At 37.9% G+C, this 21,284-nt stretch overlaps 1 protein-coding gene across 4 annotated transcripts in view; it reads right to left on the bottom strand.

Moving 5' to 3' along the window:
* FNDC3B (fibronectin type III domain containing 3B) overlaps positions 1-21,284 on the bottom strand; it is a 391,122-nt gene that overhangs the window by 166,637 nt on the left and 203,201 nt on the right. For all 4 annotated transcript variants that reach the window (XM_064275476.1, XM_064275474.1, XM_064275478.1 and 1 more), the window contains exon 5: positions 2,872-3,115. In XM_064275476.1, coding sequence (XP_064131546.1) covers positions 2,872-3,115 — 244 coding nt within the window. The remainder of the gene's footprint in view (positions 1-2,871; positions 3,116-21,284) is intronic.

The raw sequence follows: 21,284 nt of genomic DNA, 5'->3' as shown, positions 1-21,284 counted from the left end.
TTTCAAAATGTTTTTAGGACACAAAAAAAGTTAGAATAAAATAGCCCGTTTAAACGTGCATAGCATTTAAAATCAAGGAAGTATTTATCCCTATAGACAGAATAGTTTTTCTATTGGAAAGCATATAGCAATCAGAATATAAGGAATTATCTGTGGTATCCAGAAGCGCCACCATTTTAACAACACTCACTAAAATAATGAGAGGAGAAGTTCCCATTAAAACTAATCAATGCTTACAGAATTAGGGGACATGTTCAAGGAGGGCTTATGGGGTAAAGATATGCCATTTCCACAACCCGGTGCCAAACACAGTAAGCTGTAGTCTCAGACTTCTCTTTTGGAGTCATCATGAGGCAAGACAAATTGACTAGTAGAGTGTCGCCTGGTTTACAATGCATATTTCTGAGTAGTTTAAAAGAAAACGAGGGTCTGAAAATTAATCTCATGATCCAGAGGCAAAAAGGGACTACGATTCTATTTTTAAATTTTAAATCAGTTTAAAATTATCCCTAAGCACCAACAAAAATGGTAATAAGTCATATAGAGGTTGAGTCTTTAAATCTTTATAAAGAAAAACGGCTCCCCATACACGGGGACCATTAACTTAACATGCAAAACTTAACACTTCTGATAGTGAAAAGGAGTATGATTAATCATTTTTCTGGGACAAAAGACCTAAATCACAACAGTCCCTGGCACACCAGGAACGCACAATCACTCTACATGATTTAACAACGATGCTTCAAGTGCTCAGTACTAAAGCTACACTTATTTTCTTTTCATTCACATTTGTGAAGGTAGACCTTTAAAAGCAATCAATTTGCTCCAGGGAACATGTAAAACAAATACAGTTCTATTCTGAGAAAATATACCCATGTAAACGATGTCAAAATACATAAGAAGGATGGTAAATATTACAGTGCATTATATTTGAGATTTAAAATATCCATGATGGATAGTAATATAGTCATTAATCTTTTAAAACAGGTTTTTAACTCTTACGGTTTAAGACATTACATTTAAATTGCTTTAGGTATGCACATTCAGAACTAAGCTGAGAAAACACATAAACGGCTATTTATGAAGTAAACTGGGATTTTTTTTTGCTGTCTTTAATTTGAAATCAGTGAAGGCACTTCAATTTGTACACCATTGTTCTGCGTAATTTTAATGAAATTAGACTAAAACATACTATAAAATGAAGTTTTGTTTTTGTTTTTTTGCTTAATACTACCGGTAATTTGAGTCACACTGTTGGTGAACCCGATAGCCGCTCCTTGGAAGAAGACGTGGCAGCCTGCTTCTGTAAAGATTACGGCCTTGGAAACCCCATAGGGCAGTTCTACTCTGTTGCTATGAGTTGGAATCAGCTGGAAGGCAATGGATTTGGCTTTTTTTTTTTTTGATTGGCTTCCCTAAAATTGCAACGGGTACTGTTCAGAAAACACTGTCTATCTGGAACACTATTAACAGACGGATAAAATAAAGCAGGTCAGAAACTCCTCCAAAAAAGGTAAGTAAGTAGCCCAAGTTTTTCCCAATGGCATCATATCTCAGATTGAAACTGGCAAATGCTCAAATGTTTAATGTACGTTGTGTCAAACCATTTGAATACTTTTTAAAAATTACCATTAACTGAATTTTTTTCAGTTTTTATCCAAATGTTCTCACGGCGTATACACTCTACCTAATATTTATGGGTGTTATATTATTAGGTAAAGATCTTTAGTAAGTTATTGATATCTCCATGAAATCAAAGTGTTGATTTCATACTTTTGCTGCTCTCTCCCTATACACCAATATGACAGCACTTGGTTATTTAAAATTATGCTACATTTCTTTCTGATTACTGAAAAGAAAGTAATCAAGTTCTGTTTCTAAGTTACAACAGGATATTTCACCTGAAATACCCATCTCAAAATTTTTCTTCCATTAATGAGAAAAAATATGAGATAAACATACAGGGGAAAAAAATGTGTGTGTATGTGTAATTGATAAGAGAAGGTGAGGTAAGAACTTGTTCAAAAATTCTATAGTATAACAGGCATTTCTAATATAATTTATCTAACCAAAAATAATAAATGTTGAAAGCAGAAAAATGCTTCAACTTATAGTCAGACTGAGGGAAATCACTTTTTGATTGTCTGAGAGGTTGAAGTCTAATTTTCAACTTCATTTATCTGGTTTCTTAGTATCCCTTTTGATAGAGACAGGCTTTAGACTAAACCAATAACCAAGGCCAAATTAAAAGGACATGATGTAGGTAGCTCTGAGGCTCTTTTCCATTCGAGGTTAAGTATCTGCTTAACAACCAGCAAAGCTGTGGCTGTACTGAAGGCTACCGTGAAACTGAAAACGGGGCTCAGGAGGACCTCATCAACAGCAAGGGGATTTGGAGTTCTGCCAAGATTGTGATACAGAGCATTCACATATCCCAAAGGTTATTCAGATCTCACGCTATTCTAACGTTGGAAACAAGACACAAAACACTTTTCAGCATCCCTTTTTCTGCTAGGCCTTAAGGATGCCAAAAGGTTCTGCCTCGGGCCACTCTCACATAAAAATGTTTATAGGACACGGGAACACACGATAGATCACTGCCTATTTTCTAAAATACAAAGTAATTATCCAGCTCCTTGATATCTGCAGGACTTGGGTGGGGGTAGACAATTGAGAAAAAAGAGAAAGCTGGAACCCGCAAAGTAATCATACAAGACATAACAGGACAAAGGAAACTAGGGATTTTCCATGAGTTTATAAACCACATAGATCCCTTTCTACCATGCTTAGTAGAGATGAAAGAAGGGTTCTCTTACACTACTTAAGTGCTGCAACCAGTTCCAACAGCTCCTGAGGAAACATCCTACTCACCTTGCTCACCATAGATTGTGGGAGGAAGATGATGCTGAGGAAAAAACTGAGGCGGTATATCTCCAGGTCCAGTAACAGGTGGGTAGTAAGCCGTGTGTGAGTTAGGAATAAAATGTGGGTGGTGAGTCATGTAGGGGGGTAGGTGATGGGTCGGAGACATAGCTGAAGGGTAGCTCGGAGGGTAACACTCAGGAGACTGGGGTGTGACTACCACCCGGCGAACTCCAGTACTGTCTTCAATCACCTAAGGAAAACAGCAAGAGGGAAGAAGGCAATACATGTTATTAGCAAACTAATAGTTATTAGTATCATGTTAATAAATACCCAGAAATTTAATTTTCTCTCCTCCACAGAGAAAGAAATTTTTAGTGCATGTTGAATTCTAGTTCTCTAACTCAATCAGCAAGGAACTCTGGTGGTGCAGTGGTTAAAATGCATTACTGTTAACCGAGCAGTCCCTGGGTTCACACCCACCAGCCGCTCCACAGGATAACGACGTGACAGTGTGCTTCTATAAAGGGCTCAGCTTTGGAAGCTATGGGGCAGTTCTACTCTGTCCTATAGGGTCACTATGAGCTGGAATCAACTCGACGCCAATGGGGTTTTTTGTTAGTTCAATCAACTAAATGAGTCCTATAAGTAGTAGTATGGCTTATCAATTAAAATTTATGAAAATTAACTTTTCATGAACCAACTGATTCTCTACAACCACTTTGTAAAACCTTTGAACAGATCAACAGATTGATATGAAATCTCATTTTTCTCACAAAATTTTCACTGGCTTTATCCAAGACAAGTAAATTTATCCAAGACAAGTAAATTTAATGTGTGCTTAAATTAATTTTAAGGATACTTCTAAAATTAATTATCATAGTTCAATGATTTTCCAGAAAGAAAAGACTTCCAAGGCCATGTAAGTGTGTTTTCTGGGTCTGGCTGAGAGATCATATTCTGCCCTCTTCCTGAACTAGCATGCATAGATCCATCCTACGGTCTTTAGGAACAAAGGGAGCGTTAGTGCCAGAAACCACAGAAGTGTCTTAAAAGATGTCATTTAATCTAGGCCCTAGAATGTAGATGAAACGAAGGGATTCAGACCAACGAAACACTTCAGCAATCCTGAATCAGGATGGACATCTCTGCTTCCAAGATGTCTTTCCTAACGATGTAACGAGTACTGTGAAGAAAGATATTATGACTAGCCGACCTGTTATGAGCAGAGTGAGCCATTAAACATTGTAGTCACATTATCCATACTTTCTCTAAGGAAGAGCAACTAAGGCAGCAAAGTGTCAATATTTATTGTCTCTGTGGCTGACTTTATGCTACCTACTCTAGAAGCAAATAATTTTATAGCAAGACAAGATATGAAGTAACTAATACAATAAATACCATAATCCCAAGGTTCAGAGAAAAACATGGAATATCAGAAACAGAGAAGCTGGTCTAATTATGTAAGACAATCAGGCACACACACTGATACCAAGTTTTGTCTTTCTAAAAAAAAAAAAAAAAAAAACAGGGAAAATTAAACTTGTATATTGAAATGGATTTCTTTTTATACCTCAGGAGGTTGATTATAGACCAAAATAAAATGAATTAATCATGTCAAAAGCATTCTTAAAGAAAAAAAAAGAACACACAAAATCTAGATTTATCTTCATTTTTTTAAATAATGGTAAAAACAAAATGAAAAGTTTAACAATGTTTAGACTATAGTGTACAAGGAAAATTTATTTTTATTTAATAGCTATTAATCTTTGTTAAGGAGCCCTGGTGACGCAGTGGCTAAAGCACTCAGCTGCTAACTGAAAGGTCAGTGGTTCAAACCCACCAGGCACTCCAGAAATATGTGGCAGTCCGCTTCCATAAAGATTTACAGTCTTGGAAACTATGAGGCAGCTCCACTCTGTTGCACAGGGTCACTATGAGTCAGAATCAACTCAAAGGCAATGGGTTTGGTTTTTTATTTTAGTAATCTTTATGCCAAAATATGTAAATATTTATATTAATATTAATGAATGTATTAATATAGCAGTTTTGAAATTAGCTACCCTGTATTAACAGGTATATTAATAAGGTAATACTAACTCCTTAAATTTAGGCTTCTGAGTCATACTCCTTACTAAAAAGATAAAAACGTTCTTCTTTGTCAATTTAACATTTATATAAAAGAATTAACAAGGCAAGTTCTAGAAGTTTCTGACTGAGAATGTAGGTTGTATAAACAAATAATATGATAAAACGCATTTCCAACAAACAGACACAAAGTAACTAGCTCTGTCTCTACTTCATACAAAAATGTAAATCAGGGATATATTTGAAAAATATCTGCAGTACATAGTAAAGGAACATCCAACCTGATTAGCTTTCAAGAGTATTACAAACTTCGTAAGATTTTTGCATAGAAATACAAACACCACATCTCTAACTTCAGACCACGTTCTGCAAGCTCAAGCTCGCAGAGTGATAAAGCTTTCACAGGGAAAAAAGAATCATTTCATCTGCAAATTAAATAACGTGATGACTAAATTAAAATCTGAATCATAATGGGCAAACAGAAATCCTTATTTTAACATCTAAAATGAGACTCAAATTAGAGTATGATAAGCACAGTGGTGGAAACTCTAGTGGCCTAGTGGTTAAGAGCTGTCTGCTAACCAAAAGTTCGGCATTTCAAATCCACCAAGCGCTCCTTGGAAACTCTATGGGGCAGTTCTACTCTGTCCTATAGGATCGCTAGGAGTTGGAATCTACTCGACGGCAATGGGTTTTGGTTTAGCACAATGGTTAACCACTTGCCTGCTAACCAAAAGGTTAACGATTCGAACCCATCAGCCACTCCATGGGAGAAAGGTGTGGCAATCTGCTTCCATAAAGATTTACAGCCTTGAAAACCCTACGGGGCAGTTCTACTTTGTCGGAATCGATTTGTAGGCAATAGGTTTGGTTTTTGGTTTTCAGTGTTCAGCATGTTTAAAGATTTATTTCTCCCTAGTCTCTTTTAAAATAGAAAGAAGCATATTTACAGGTATGTGTACTTCTATTCACGATGAATGATACTACCCTGAATCACTTTTAAAAGTCATATATATTAAATTAGAATTGAATCAGTAGGAATCAACTCTGGTAAGAGATCATCCTCACCTCTACAAAATAAAACAACTGTAGAGGTCACAGTCATCAAAATGAGTAGAATGGAATTCCAATGCTCTGCACCAAGAGAACTTCATGGAGAATTTATATACAAAGAAGCTGCCTTAAAGCTTTCCAGAAAAAGGCAGTACAGATGGACCAATCAATCAGAAAAGAGCATCCAGAAAATGGACAGTTTTCAATCATCCAATAAGAAAGTTTGTAAGAAGGCTTTCAGAGTGAGTTAAAGCTCAGCACTTAGCTTTTTATGCATTCTTTAATATTGTAACTTCTTCTGGGCCTTGGCAAGCTAATCACATTAACCCCATTTATGAAAGCATGGCTGCTAATTTACAAGTTTATCGAACATGGTGCTCTGTTGTTGTTAGGTGCCATCAAGTTTTCCGACTCATAGCGACCTTATGTATAACAGAACAAAATATTGCCCAGTCCTGCACCATCCTCACAAGTGTTGTTATGTTTGAGCTCAATGTTGCAGTCACTGTGTCAACCCATCTTATTGAGGGTCTTCCTCTTTCTCACTGACCCTCTGCTTTACCAAGCATGATGTCCTTGTCCAAGGACTGGTCCCTCTTGATTACATGTCCAAAGTATATGAGACAAAGTCTTACCATCCTCGCTTCTAAGGAGCATTCTGGCTGTATTTCTTCCAAGGCAGATTTATTCATTCTTCTGGAAGTCCATGGTATATTCAATATTCTTCGCCAACACCATAATTCAAAGGCATCAATTCTTCTTGGGTCTTCCTTAGTCGCTGTCCAGCTTCCGCATGCATATAAATATGAGGTGATTAAAAATACCGTGAATTGAGTCAGGCACACCTCAGAATCATCAGGGTGACATCTTTACTTTTTAAGTTTTTAAAGAGGTTTTTGCAGCAGATTTGCCCAATACAATATGTTGTTTGACTTCTTGACTGCTGCTTCCATAGATGTTGATTGTGGATCAAAGAAAAATGAAATCCTTGACAACTTCAGTATTTTCTTGGTTTATCATGATGTTGCTTATTGGTCCAGTTATGAGGGTTTTTGTTTTCTTAATGTTGAAGTGTAATCCCTACTGGGCTGTGTTCTTTGATCTTCATTAGCAAGTGCTTCAAGCCCTCTTCACTTTCAGCAAGCAAGGTTTTGTCTACCTGTACATCACAGGTTGTTAGTAAGTCTTCCTCCAATCCTGAGGCCACGCTCTTCTTCATACAGGCTAACTTCTTGGATCATTTGCTCAGTATACAGACTGAATCAGTATGGTTGAAAGGATAAACCATACCATTAGAAATTTTCAGGCTTGGACTGGTAAGTATTATCAAAGCCTCTTCTAATTTGTCTAAAATGCAAACCACAAATATGCTCTGCTTCGTATAGCACATTACACAATTTTACCATAAATCTGTTATGGATTTTTCTTACCATCTGATACAGACATGTATTATTTTACAGTGTCTTCCCCCACCCTATTGGCTATTAAGAAAAAAATAAGGCTTATGCAAGATGTCCCTCTTACATGGAATCTTTTTATTTAATCTTCTGCTAGACACTGGAAGGTCCACAGAAGCAAAGTATTTGCTTTCCAGAAGCTTACAATCTTCATTATTTCATTCAATACAAAACTCCCAATAGTCAATCAGGGGTATGTACTTGGCAGACAAAAAATGCTCTCACTAAATATGAAGAACTCTTGGTATTTGTAAACAGGGGTGGCTGTAATAAAAAGGAGATTTTATTGTCATCATTTATCATATAATTTCTAATTTATTAAAACAGAGTGATTTTGTTTTTTAAGTTGGGTAAAATCACTAATAAAGGCAAGAATTGGGGGCGGGGGGGCACAGTTAAAAAAAAAAAAAAGGGCCAGAAACAAAAATTAGAGCTATACAGAGCTGAAAGATTATCTTTTTACAAATGTATTTTCTGGGAATAAATTTTCCACGATTTAAAAAATAAGTATCAATCTGGAGTATAAATTACCTTTCACAAAGAAACTAGGCTTCCAGTTAGAAAGCTAGCTTTTTTTTTTAACATTTTCGAGCATTTTATTTTTAGGTAAAAGTTTACACAGCAAATTAGTCTCTTATTCAATAATTCATATACAAATTGTTCTGTGCCATTGGTTGCTATCCCCACAATGTGTCAGCACTCTCCCCATTTCCATCCCTCTAGTTTCTCGGCCTCTCCTCGCCTTCTCATCTTTGCTCTAGGGCAGATGTTGCACATCTGGTCTAGTACAGTTCACGTTCCAAGGCGTACATTTCTCAGGGGTGTTGTTGTTTATTAGGCTAATCTATTGTTAGGCTGAAAGGTGACCTCTGGGAGAGGCTTTAGTTTCAGGTTAAAAGGGTGTGTTAGGGCGACAGTCTCAGGGGTTCCTCTAAGTCTCTACCACTCCCGTAAGGCTGGTCTTTTTTATGAATGAGTTTTGTTCTACATTTTTCTCCCATTCTAAGAAACGAAGAAGCTTTTGGAAATTACGAATTGCCTACACAGATAAAAAACTGTTTCAAAGCCCCGTTTCTAAGTATCTTGTTATCCTGTGGGATCTGCGGAAGATGTCTGTTTACACGTACGTGCATAATCGGGCACTATCAGAAACATGGTTCCTTCCTACACCCAGAGCTGCTGTGTCATCAGAAACCTTTACTTTAGAAAATGGAATATTAATTCTGAATAGAAACAAAAATCAAAGATACGTGCTGAGCATTTTGTTCACTTTCCTTACATGACACAGGCTGCAACGAATTTTAATGATCAAATACGGTTTTAATCTACGTCTAAGGAAACTATGCCTACGTTCCTCCAGAGAAGGAGAAAATCCGAGGAGCAGTAACAAAGTGCAGATATAATATGCAACTTAGGAAATGGTGGACAGTAATACTCTTTGTTTAATGAACACAGTTTATAAAGAAACACATTACTCTAACAGGAGAATTTAAACATGAAAAAGAATTCAGCTCAAAAAATCCTGAGGCAGTAAAATGTGCCTTCCAATCTTCACACAGATGACTAAATAAAAGACAGATTCACCTCCTTTTGGGAGGAACGAAACTGGCAATATCCCGAAGCAGACAAATCACCTGAATTCAATTCACCAATTATTTCCTGACACTTTATGTACTAAGCACTGGATGTCTAAAGATGAGAAAAAATAGGTGCTAAACCATTTAATGCATCTATATAGCCTAAGAAGAACAGAAACAGAAAAATTAGACTAAGACCTAATAAGCTCTATTATAGAAATCAGAAGAAAGTATTCTTTATTCCTTATCTAGATTCCTCCCACTCTGTGACTCAATAGAATGGTCGCTTGCGTATCTTCTCCAGAGAATCCGAGAAGCTTGAAAAAAGGTCATCATGCCAGATTCTCAGGTTGCTACCTACCAGCACCCCAGAACGTAAAGGCTGCAGCCAAATTTCCTCAATCTTAAGCTCTAGAAGTCTTGGTCTTCTTAAAAAGCCCTCTAAAAAAAAAAAGCAATGCATCTATCCTCTGCGAGCAAACACCCAGTCACCTTCTTCAGGCTAATGAAGAAAGTCAGCCTGATGACAAATAACAGCTAGTTTGCTTCTTTATCTTGGGTTTTTACTCAATTCAATTAAAAAAGCATTTACTGAGAACCTTCTATGTGCCTGGTATCCTGTGGCCTAGACATGAGGACGAGTGGATAGAGAATAAGGCACAAAAGGTTAAATGGAGAGAGTGTTTTTATAAGTATGACCAAGAGAACCATTAAAACAAAATGAAATACCTGGCTACTACTACCAACCGTTTTAATCTGGGCCACAATAGATGGACCCTGATGGAACAAGAGAAAAATGTGGATCTCTGGTGGTGCAGTCCTTGGAAACCTTTTGGGGCAGTTTTACTCTGTCCTATAAGGTCGATATGAGTGGGAATCGACTCAATGTCAATGGGTTGCTTGGGGCTGATTGGACTGGTTGAGACTAGGAGACTCCCTGAAAGTAATGCCCTGAGATACTCTTTAAACCTTGAGCCCAAAATAATCCCTGAGGTCACTTTGTAGATAAATAACAAAATGGCTCAAAAAATAATGAGTATCACCTGTAAGGACTAAGTTCTTTTTAAAAATCACCTATATGAGACCAAATGGTCAACAATTACTTTAATACAAAGATGAGAATATACGGGAGCAGGGAAACTAGATTAATGGAAATGGAACAACCAGAAGGGAAATAATGACAATGTTCATGCATTGTGAAGAACGTAACCAATGTCATTGAACTTGTGTAGAAATTGTTGAATGGGAACCTAAACTGCAATGTAAACCTTCATAGAAAATACAATAAAATATATATATTTTAAAAAAACGAAATAGGCTGGAGATGGGAGTTACAGGGAAAACCAATGGGAGCAGCATGGGGAGAGAAATGAGAAAGGAACTCAGTCACTACCTGTGGTCTCCCAGCTAGTAGACATGGGTTATCATATTTAATTTTGTTAACTAGTTGGGCAGTAGATATTAAGCATCACTGTCTTACATGAAGGAAACCAAGCAAAGAATGATTAAATTTTGTTAACTAGTTAGTTAGGTAGAAGAACCATGATTCTCATACTGGGTTGTCCTACCCCAAAGCTTTCACCATGTGGAGAATTATATAAAAGTCAAGAATGCTGAGAAGTAAATACTTAAACTTTGAGAATCAGGTTAATAAAAGAAGTAAAAGAAGTCAAAACATAAACAACATTTATTGAGTACCTGCTTTAATGTCTTCTATCAAAAAGAGTCAACACACTAAGTTCCTGGAATAGTGACTGACACATAGTAATACCAAAATCTCACCCAGCACTATTATTACCGTGTTTTTATGCAAATAACGCAAACCTTCTACTTTTGGTTGCCAACCACTTCCTCCACTCCCGGTGCACTGTGCCCATTTTTTTACATGTTGCTGTTTAAAAAATTAGCATAGTGTGCTTATAAAAATACATCAAGGGGGGGAAGGGATGGTTGGCGAACAAATGCAGATTGTGCGCGTCATGTGTGTAAAAATACAGTATTATTATCTCACTTCATGAAATCATCCCAAGAATTCTGTGAGGCATATAGTTATTCTCATTTTAGAGATAAGAGGGACAAAGGTCACAGAATTTAAGCTAGCTGACCCAAGGCCATAAAGCTAGCAGGCAAAAAAACCTAAGTCCAAGAACTGAAATTAATCTCTTAAAAACACTTATATTTTGAGTGGCATTTCTCTTCGCTAACAAAGAAGGAAGGTAGTTTCCTGTACTGAACTGAAATACTCCACAGAAATTTTAATAAAATTCTCCACCCCTGGAAATCTTTCCTTCTACCCCTACTGGCCTGCAAGCCGCAAGAATCAAAAGAGGAACTCAAAATGCAGGAGGCAAAGGAAAAATGAAAAAGGGCTGCCCTGGATGGCCAGGGATGATCCAGGAAGCAGCCGAGCTGACTCTGCACGTGGACACACATGAGCCCACATTCATGTCCTCAGACGGGAATGCCTGGCAGCCAGCTTGTTGCGGTGGTGAGGAACACTGAGTGAGCTGGCTAGACACAGAGGACTGGGACCAAATGATTTTGTGAAAGTCAGGCTCGAGCTCAATGCCTAACTGCTGCCAACATGTCTGAAGTGCGCTCCCAGGCCATTCTGGGAAGGGAAGAAGTCTTGGATAAAATTGATCACACAAGTAGTGAACAAGCAGAAGAAAAATGTCAGTCAATACAAAACGGGTGCATGGACAGAAGGGAGCGTAAGCAACGAGCCCAGACTTTTCCCAACCTCATGGATTACAGTGCTCTCTCTCCACCCAAGTCCAAGTCCCTCCAGGGGAGGTAGTCATGTAAAAGGCTCTCAAATGTTGGTTAAATGAACAAAGGAATGAAAAGCAAGCAAGGAAGAGGAGGAAAAGAAGAAGAAAGTTTATCTGCTTAGGTTGATGTCCGCCAAGGATACTGATGCACCCACTACCAAATTTCTTCCCCATAACTCAGGTAAACAGCTGACACCCTATTCTCAAATTTCAGATAATCTGAATCCAATTAATTCCAAATCTGTCATTCTCAACCTTCTCCTTTTAAATGACTGCGATTTCACCACAAGTGTTTTTAGAGAAAGGTCATCTATTTCCAACGTAATTTTTTTTACTTCAATCCCAAGTGAAGCTGAGAAGTTGGAATTCCTTTGTCAGCTACCCGGAGTAGAAAAGCATCGGCTCTCCCTTTCCCTGTTTGCACTAACTCCTCACAGTATTTTCTACTACAGTGAACAAGATGAAAGAGGAAAAGTCGCTTTGATCTTTATGTAGGGTGGAGATCTGAAACACAAGCCCTGCACCTCCCCTACTGATCCCCTTTTTGCGGCTATGGATGAAACATCCATTACCATTACCCAAGCAGCATAAGAAGGAAGCAAAAATAGGAATCAAAGCAGGTTAGAAGAGCAAAGGAAGAGTCATAGGAGCAAGTGGTCAAAGTTTCTACTTCATAGATCAAGTCGAGTTACTTCACTTAAAAATGGTGGCAGACCTGAATATATTACCCAACTCTCCTGACTTATTTTTCTGTCTTTTCAATTAAATGATTAAAATTGTGGTTGAAAATGCCAAACATTAACTTCTCCACCTCATTTCTTCTTACATCTATAATGGCGAACAGCTGATGAAATAATGTTTGCTCTTTCCAATGTTTTATTATCATTAATACCCTGAGACAATACTCTCTCTAGGTTTAGGACCAGGTCCCTTTGCCACACGGCATGGTTATTTTTACTCAAATGGAAATATAAATGATGTTCCTAAGTTTCTAAACGCCCAGTACATAATATCAAAGGATTATACTGAAAGTAGTCATAGCTTCATTTTATAAGAGATGTTTTCTCCTGTATTAAGAAAAATAAGTTCCTTGAAAATTTCAATTACTTTTCCCCAACAGTTTTTGCCAACGTTTAAATTCAACCACGAAATTCCATCTGCTTTGTAAGTAGCCAAAGCTAAGGTTTTAAGTAATAGGGTGACTCATGAATGGACAAAAAGTCCCCAAACTTTTTCCTGCACAATCAGTTATACCCAAAAAAACCAAACCCGCTGCCATCGAGTTGATTCCAACTCATAGTGACCCTATAGGGCACAGCAGAACTGCCCCATAGTTTCCAAGGAGCACCTGGTGGATTTGAACTGCTGACCTTTTGGTTAGCAGCCGTAACACTTAACCACCATGCCACCAGTGTTTCCCAGTTATACCCAGAAATCTTAAAATTTCCATTGATGCTGAATTTTAACCCACAGACCTACCCGAGGAAATGACTAAGGTATGGGCTGAGGAGAGAATGGTTAGGTCAAGATAACACATCTGATGTTGCTGTGTAGGATGGTCGCCAGGCTGGCCCATTCCAGAGCAGATCATAAAAGGAGACACTACCATAAATGGCACTCCCCGCTCTGCTGGCTTTCTATGTGCTAACACTAAAAAAGGGCACACTTCTACATGCAGTTATACAGATCTCTGTTCTGGCAAAAGGAGCACACAATTCAGGGCACAGAGAGATGAAATCAACTTCTAGTACCTTACTGGCCACACCTGGCTCTTTCAAGGTGCTACCATCTATTAATAACTAAAAGCCACTGAGAAGTGGAGAAGAGGATGGAAACAAGTAGGTCGTCTGTAGTATCTCTTTGATACAACTACTTTAGTGAATTATATAATGCTGTTTTTTTTTTTGTTTTTTAGTAGTTGAGGGGGACGCTCACAGTCATTTATTAAACCTTCCAAATTGAGGAACCTCAGTAAGGTAAAGGGACACATCTTTTTAACTGCAAACCCAAGGCTGGACCAACCGGGGATCTGGCTGCACCACTGAGATTTTTTTACCACATCCCCACTACCCTAACTTGAGGATCCCATGGGAATAGAAAGGCCTCTATTATACAGACAGAGATAGGTTTCTCAAAATAATGCAGACAGCTAAGAAGCCTCTTCTCGGAGAAAGGAAGTATCAAGATACACAGCATTAGGCATTGGCACTAAAGGCAAAATAACGACTTGGTTAATTTGATGCAACAAAGATAATAATAACTTCTACTATTTGTATTTCATTTACTAGTTTATGAGGTACAAGACTTAACTCACCCAGTACTCAGAAGATCCACTAAGTCCTACATAAGTTCTATATGATAGTTCTACATGAACAAGCTTCTGGAGGGACTATGTAACTGAACCTAAGGTTGGTTACACGGGTGACAAGATTCGTACCCAAGTACTCTGACTGGAAATCCTGTACTTTTTCTATCATGCTTTATTGTATACCACCAACTTTAACATAAAAACAAAAGAAAAAAATTGATTTGAAAATAAAAAAAATCAAATCTAATCCTCCCAACATGTGTGTGGCACTGAACAAGAACAATGAACAAGTTACATCCATGGACATTTCGGTCAATAATAAAATGGGCCAAGCAATTATTTCAGACTAAAAGGAAATGCTGTTTTAAAGAAAAGACTATTTGTCAGGAGCAAACAATAAAGTACACATATGATGGTTTATTTATTTATTTATTTTTATGATGGTTTAATTCCAGCAAAACTGAGATGCTCTTGAAAAATGAATAAAGTTATCACCAGTGGGAACGTGTAGAAAATAACTGTCTCTGTTACTCCAACGCCTCTCCCTCATCAGCAAAGGGAGACGGCCAATTACATCTTCTCAGTCCACTCAAACTCATGGCATTACAGGCAGATTACGCCAGTGCACTGACTCACAGGATGGAACCTTCTGCAGTTAACAGGCGACTCACATATTTCTCACCTAAGTAATTCCTTGCATTTATACAGAGCATATTATTTTTCAAGTCTTTCACATCTATGAGACATGATAATCTCCTCAGAGAAGACTGCTACATCTTTCAGGAAACTGAGGCACAGGTTGAGACTAAGAGACTTGTTCAAGGTTACTTTGACACCCATGCTGCTTCTACTACTGCATCATCTCACTCTGATTATGAGACTGGGCCCAAGGCATCAAGAAATTAGGGATGTGTCATCCCCAGTGACAGAGAATGTGGTTCTCAGTTTCAAATATGTCATTACGACTCACCAATGGAGGCCATTCCACTAGATTCTTAAGGCCTTAATCATGTCCATGGAGCCTCAACCACCAAGGACAAGATGGGCAGAATTCAGAGTTACCACAAACTCAGACAGATAAGAAATAACATTTTTATTTCCACCGATTTCTAATTAAGGAGGCTTGGTGGCACAGTGGTTAAAGTGCTTGGTTTCGAACCAAAGAGTCAGCAGTTCAAATCCACTAGCCTTGGAAATGCTATGGGGCAGCAGTTCTACTCTGTCCTACAGGGTTACTATAAGTCAGAACTCAATGACAGTGGATTTTTTTTTTTTTTTTTTGGTAATTTCTAGGTGACACAACCTTGCATGCTGAAAGCGAAGAGGACCTTAATACACTTACTGATGAATGACGAAGATCAAAGACTACACCCTTCAGTATGGATCACAACTCAACATAAAGAAAACAAAAATCCTCACGACTGGACCAATAAGCAACATCATGATAAACAGAAAAAATACTTAAGTCCCAAGGATTTCTTTTTACTTGGATTCACAATCAACACTCACGGAAGCAGCAGTCAAGAAATCAAACGATATATTGCATTGGATAAATGTGCTGCAAGGGACTTTTTTTAAAGTGTTAAAAAGCAAAGATGTCACTGTGAGGACTAAGGTGTGTCTAGCCCATGCCATGGTATTTTTTAATCACCTCACATGCATGTGAAAGCCGGACAACGAACAAGGAAAACCCAAGAAGAACTGATGCCTTTGAATTATGGTGTTGGCCAAAAATACCAAATATACCATGGACTGCCAGAGGAACGAACAAGTTTGTCTTGGAAGAAATACAGCCAAAACGCTCCTTAGAAGCAAGGATGGCAAGACTTTGCCTCATGTGCTTTGGACATGTTATCAGAATAGACCAAGTCCATGGAGAAGGACATCATGTTTGGAAAAGTAGAGGGTCAGTGAAGAAGAGGAAGACCCTCAACAAGATGGACTGACACAGTGGCTGCAGCAATGGGCTTAAGCATAGCAACAATTGTAATGACGGAGCAGGACTGGGCAGTGTTTCGTTCTGCTGTACACAGGGTCAGTATGAGTTGGAACCAATTCGATGGCACCTAACAACAACAATTGAAATTGAGTATTTCTTTTCATTATAAATGTAGACACCAAACTGCAGTGGTATTAGTAGTACCTATGACTTTGCTACTAATAAAACAGATCTTCCCATATCACATTAGTGTTACAGAATATTAACAATATTAATGCTTATTGTAACTTTCAAAGTATTGTAGTTGTTAGACCTGCTACTAAAACAAACCAAAAAAACCAAACCCCGTGCCTCCGAGTCGATTCCGAGGCATAATGACCTGCTACTAGACATTGTTAATAAGCTCATAAAGTAACATAAAAATTACCGTATCACCTTTTTAAAAATATTTGACTACTGTATTTCAAAATAACTGACCTCCTTTATATCTATGAGTTCTATATTTTCCATTTAAAAATGCTTCAGAAATCTGCCAATGGCTTTTATGTCAGAATAAAATATTAAGTATCTGTGCTAACAATAATCAGGTCATACCTAACGCAGGGCAAAAAGAAAAAAAAAACTGTATGATTCATGTAAGTTCAAGTTTGTGATTCAGATAGATGTCAAAGAATATACACAAATATAAAATTCACCTAATCTTGGTAAAATTTTTACTTAATGGGTCAAAGATGTTTTTCTTAAAAAGTTATTACATATGCCAAATATGGGTTACTAATTTAGAAAGGTAGAATAATTGTACAATAAAATCAAATGTAATGCACATAACTCAATACTTGCTAATATTTCCAAGTCACTTCCAGATGTTACACCGTTTCAACATTGTTACTGTGGAAATCAACTATCATTTTTCTAGAGAAACAAAGACCAGCTTTCTAGTGAATAGAATGTTAATTACCACTAGAGTATGCCACTGTTTTGATATTAATTACTTTCAGAAACTTATGTTTCCACTTGATCTCCTTTTTAAGGTACAATATGAACAGAGGAAGGGAATCAATGAATTTTAGATTAGAAAAGAACTTTAGATATTCTCAAATACTTTCCTTTCCCTTTTTCACTCCACAAGATAAAAATTACTCATCCATCCATCCACCCATCTTTTCCTAAATGCCTATTATACACTGGACAATTTTCTAGGGACTGGAGATCCCGCAATAAACAGAACTAAACAGTACCCGCCGAGTCCCTGCCCTTTTGGAGCTTAAATTCTAAATAAAGAAGATCAAGTAGATACACAAGTGATACAGCCAAATAAATAACTCAGTAATATTCCTAAAATCACACAGGGAATTGGAGGTAGAGCCCCTCTTGAGCCAGCTTTTTCCTCCTGTTAATCCTGTGTTCTCTTAGGTTACAATGGAAACCCTGGTGGTGTAGTGGTTAGGAGGAGTCTGAATCCACCAGGCACTCCTTGGAAACTCTATTGGGCAGTCCTACTCTGTCCTATAGGGTCACTATGAGTTGGGATCGACTCGACAGCAATGGTTTTGGTATTGGTTATTAGGTCACAATGCCACGATCTCAGAAACAAAGGAAAGAAACTCAAGAGAAAGTGCAGAACAGGGAGATATAGAGAAGGCTCAGAAAGAGCAAAGTTGTACAATACTTTGAGAGAGGAGGAGACATATTTGGTACGATTTCTTTAATTTAGCATTGCCAGCCCTGTCCGTAACCGCTCCTATGAGAAAATAAGCTATAAAATGAAAAATAAAAATGCTGCAATCAGCTAATAACAGAAACTAATAAAACAGATTGTACACCTAAATGCTATGCTCTTTTCCACAGCCACCCTCCCACCCCCCCAAACGTATATACTCTGTACATTGCAGAATATTTCCCCAACTTCCTATAGAAAATTATTCCTCCAAAGGGCTTAAAGTCTTGAAACCAGTTCTGTTACTACTGGATGCTAAATGGGTGTGATTTTCAGTCTGTCATGACACAGGGCAATCCCACATGCTTTCTTCCTTCTGCTCATCATTTTCATAATGTTAACTGTAAAATAAGGCATTGGTTTAATCTTAGGTTGCAATCGCCAAAGGGAAGAAGTTGAGGCGAATGTTTGTAGTTCAACTGGCTTGGCAGAGCAAAATGGAGAAAATCATTCTATGGCTTTCATTTAGCAGGCCCCACTGGTTCTCCACAGGGGCTTCTGCTTTCTGGCCAACTCTTGAAACAGTCCCCCACTGGAGAATGACCAACCAAAGTTTAAATGCATTTCTCAGTATACTTCCTGTCTTTCCCTGGTTAAGGGAAATGGAATACAAATAATTTGAAAAGGTACTGACCTATTAGCTAATCCTCAAACCAATGAAGTGAGGTAAGTATACCACTGCTATAACAATACTGATTTTGACTCCTCGTCACAGTGTTGAGGTCACATCAATTAATACGGAAAATGAACAGTGGTTTCTCAGATGGTTAGAACATTAACTTGGATGTTCACTTTTTCTTTTCTTATGCTTTTTTTTAATCTTTGAGATCAACATGAAGTTCTTCCTATAACATTTGAAAAATGTATCATAAGTGACTAGGCTAGCATGGAAAATAAAACTCAAGGCATCTGCTTAAGAAATTTTTACATATAAATTATTCCAAAAGTTAATGATGAGGTTAAAAAAAAGAGAGAGACTGAGAAAAACCATGGCCAGTATACAGTGAAAGGAAAAATCTGCTTCATACTGCATGACCTCAGTATGTATTTAGGCAGTCAAACGTTCACTGAAATTGTTCTAACACAGTCATCTTCTTCATTGTAACAGCTAACATTTAATCGAATGCCCACTCAGTAAGTGAGCCAAGCACCTCACATACACAGCTTTTAATCCTTACCTTTACCAATTCTGGTAGGTAATCACATATGTGGTGAATAAAATTTGTAAAACTTACACGGGAAATAGCCAGGTGGAAGGTGAGCATGGACCTGCCCGAAAATGTCCACGCTCTTCTCAACTATCCCACTCATCCCATTCCTCCACAGTTGCAGCCCTAATAACAGTGCCAAACGTTTTCACATAATGGAGATGATCGTGATGATGGTGATAAGACAATCTGTGTGTGTGTCAGGTGCCATTGAGTCAGTTCCAACTCACAGCAGCCCTATGTACAACAGAATGAAACACTGCCCAGTCCTGTGCCATCCTCAAAATCGTTGTTATGCTTTAGCTCATCTTCCAGCACTATATCACACAATGTTCCACTGCTATTCATAAGGTTTTCACTAGCCAATCTTTTCAGAAGTAGACTGCCAGGTCCTTCTTCCTAGTCTGTCTTAGTCTGGAAGCTTAGCTGAAACCTGACCACCAAGGGTAACCCTGCAGGTATTTAAAATATCAGTGGCAAAGCTTCCAGTAACACAGCAATATCAAAGCCACCAGAGTATGATAAACTGACAGACACGTGGTAGAAGACAAAAAAAAAAAATTTTTTTTTTTTAAATCCATACCTCCGTAGATGAAAAAATACACATAATCTTTATGTTCTTTCAAGCTGAAACAAATCAGACTACTTTTTCCTTAAGCTTCCCGTTACTTCACCAAAGAATAAAGCACAAAACGCAGGCACACCCAACACAAAAAGGCTTTACTATATCAGAGACCACTGAGTTGGGATGACAACGTTTCAGCGTTTTCTCAAACTAAATCCACAGCATCATTAAGGTCCACAGGTTTGGTTCTTCTCAAGGAAGAAAATACAGATTGTGCTGTCGACTGCACCTCTACCACTGTCGGTTACCTTCTGGGTGTTTGTCTTACCACAAGGTTATCAGCTCGTTACTGATGCTCATATTGTATCAAGTTTATTTGATCAATTTTATTAATTTATTCTTAAAACCATTTCAACTACTTAATTACATAAGGAATCTGCTAAAATCCAGAATTCCTCCACTGACTCAGTTTACTTACTACTGTAACATCTTTACTTGTTCACCTGTCTCACTCGTCAACTTTCTTACGATTTCTTTTAAAATGGACCATTCTATAATTAATTGGTGTTTTAATATCAGAGATGCGTAAGTAGGCACGCTTATGTTCAAACTGTCAAAATAATACAAATACACCCACCAAGACAGGTGCTGTCACTGACTGAGAGATCACTTAACAGTGGGAAATAGGTCAGCGTAGAATCAGAAATGGCTGGTGTACGCTCCTGGTTCTACTTAAGGGCTTCAGCTTCCTCACATGTAAAAAGTTAAGACAGTGAAAACTGGGAACGTAAATAAATCATTTAGCACAGTGCACACCATTCACAGTAGATTCTATCATCACCACCTGTACCAAGGTAGGCTGGACTATCTTTCCCAGCTGCCCCACTCATCAACTTTGTTTGCTGACTTTAATTGGCACTGTCTTTCCCCTCTTTTTCTTTTTTTGTTAAAGCTGTATTGAGATATAATTTTCTTACCATAAAATTCACCCTTTTAAAGTGTCCAACTCAATGGTTGAGTTACTGTATTCATAGAATCGAGGGACCATTACCACTATTTAATTCTACAACATTTACATCATTCGGGGGCGGGGGGGGAAGCCCATACCCATTAGCAGTAGGTTACTCCCCTTTACTCCCTCCCCAGCCACTGGAAACCACTCATCTGTTTTCAGTCTCTATGGATTGGCCTATTCCAGACATTTCATAAAAATGGCATCGTCCAATACATGGCCCTTTTTGTCTGGCTTCTTTCCTTACTATAATTTTCTCAGGTTTCATTACTGGTGGAGCATTTGTTAGTACTGAATTTCCTTTTATGGATGAATAATATTCTGTCGCATGAGTATAACACATTTGGATGGTCCATTCATGAGCTGATGCATACTTGGGTTGTTTCTACTTTGGGACTGTTATGAACAATGCTGCTATAAACATTTATGTACAAATTTTTTGTGAACATGTTTTCACTCCTCTTGGGTGTATACCTAGGAATTGCTAGATCATGCTTTAAGTCTATGTTCAACCTTTTGAGAAAATGCCAGGTGGTTTTCCAAAGCTACTGCACCATTTTACATTCCAGCAGCAATGTATTAGGATTCCATTTTTTCTACATTCTCATCAACACTTGTTATTATCTGTTGTTTTGTGTTGTAGTTTTTATAGTTCTCCTAGTGAGTGTGAAGTAGTATCTCATTGTGGTTTAAATTTGCATTTCCCTGATGGCTGATAACACTG

Source organism: Loxodonta africana, chromosome 23 (genome assembly GCF_030014295.1).
Source record: "Loxodonta africana isolate mLoxAfr1 chromosome 23, mLoxAfr1.hap2, whole genome shotgun sequence".
NCBI classification, from domain to species: Eukaryota; Metazoa; Chordata; class Mammalia; order Proboscidea; family Elephantidae; genus Loxodonta; species Loxodonta africana.
Note: the sequence above shows the minus strand (reverse complement) of the source record. Positions and strands in the feature narration are given on the sequence as shown.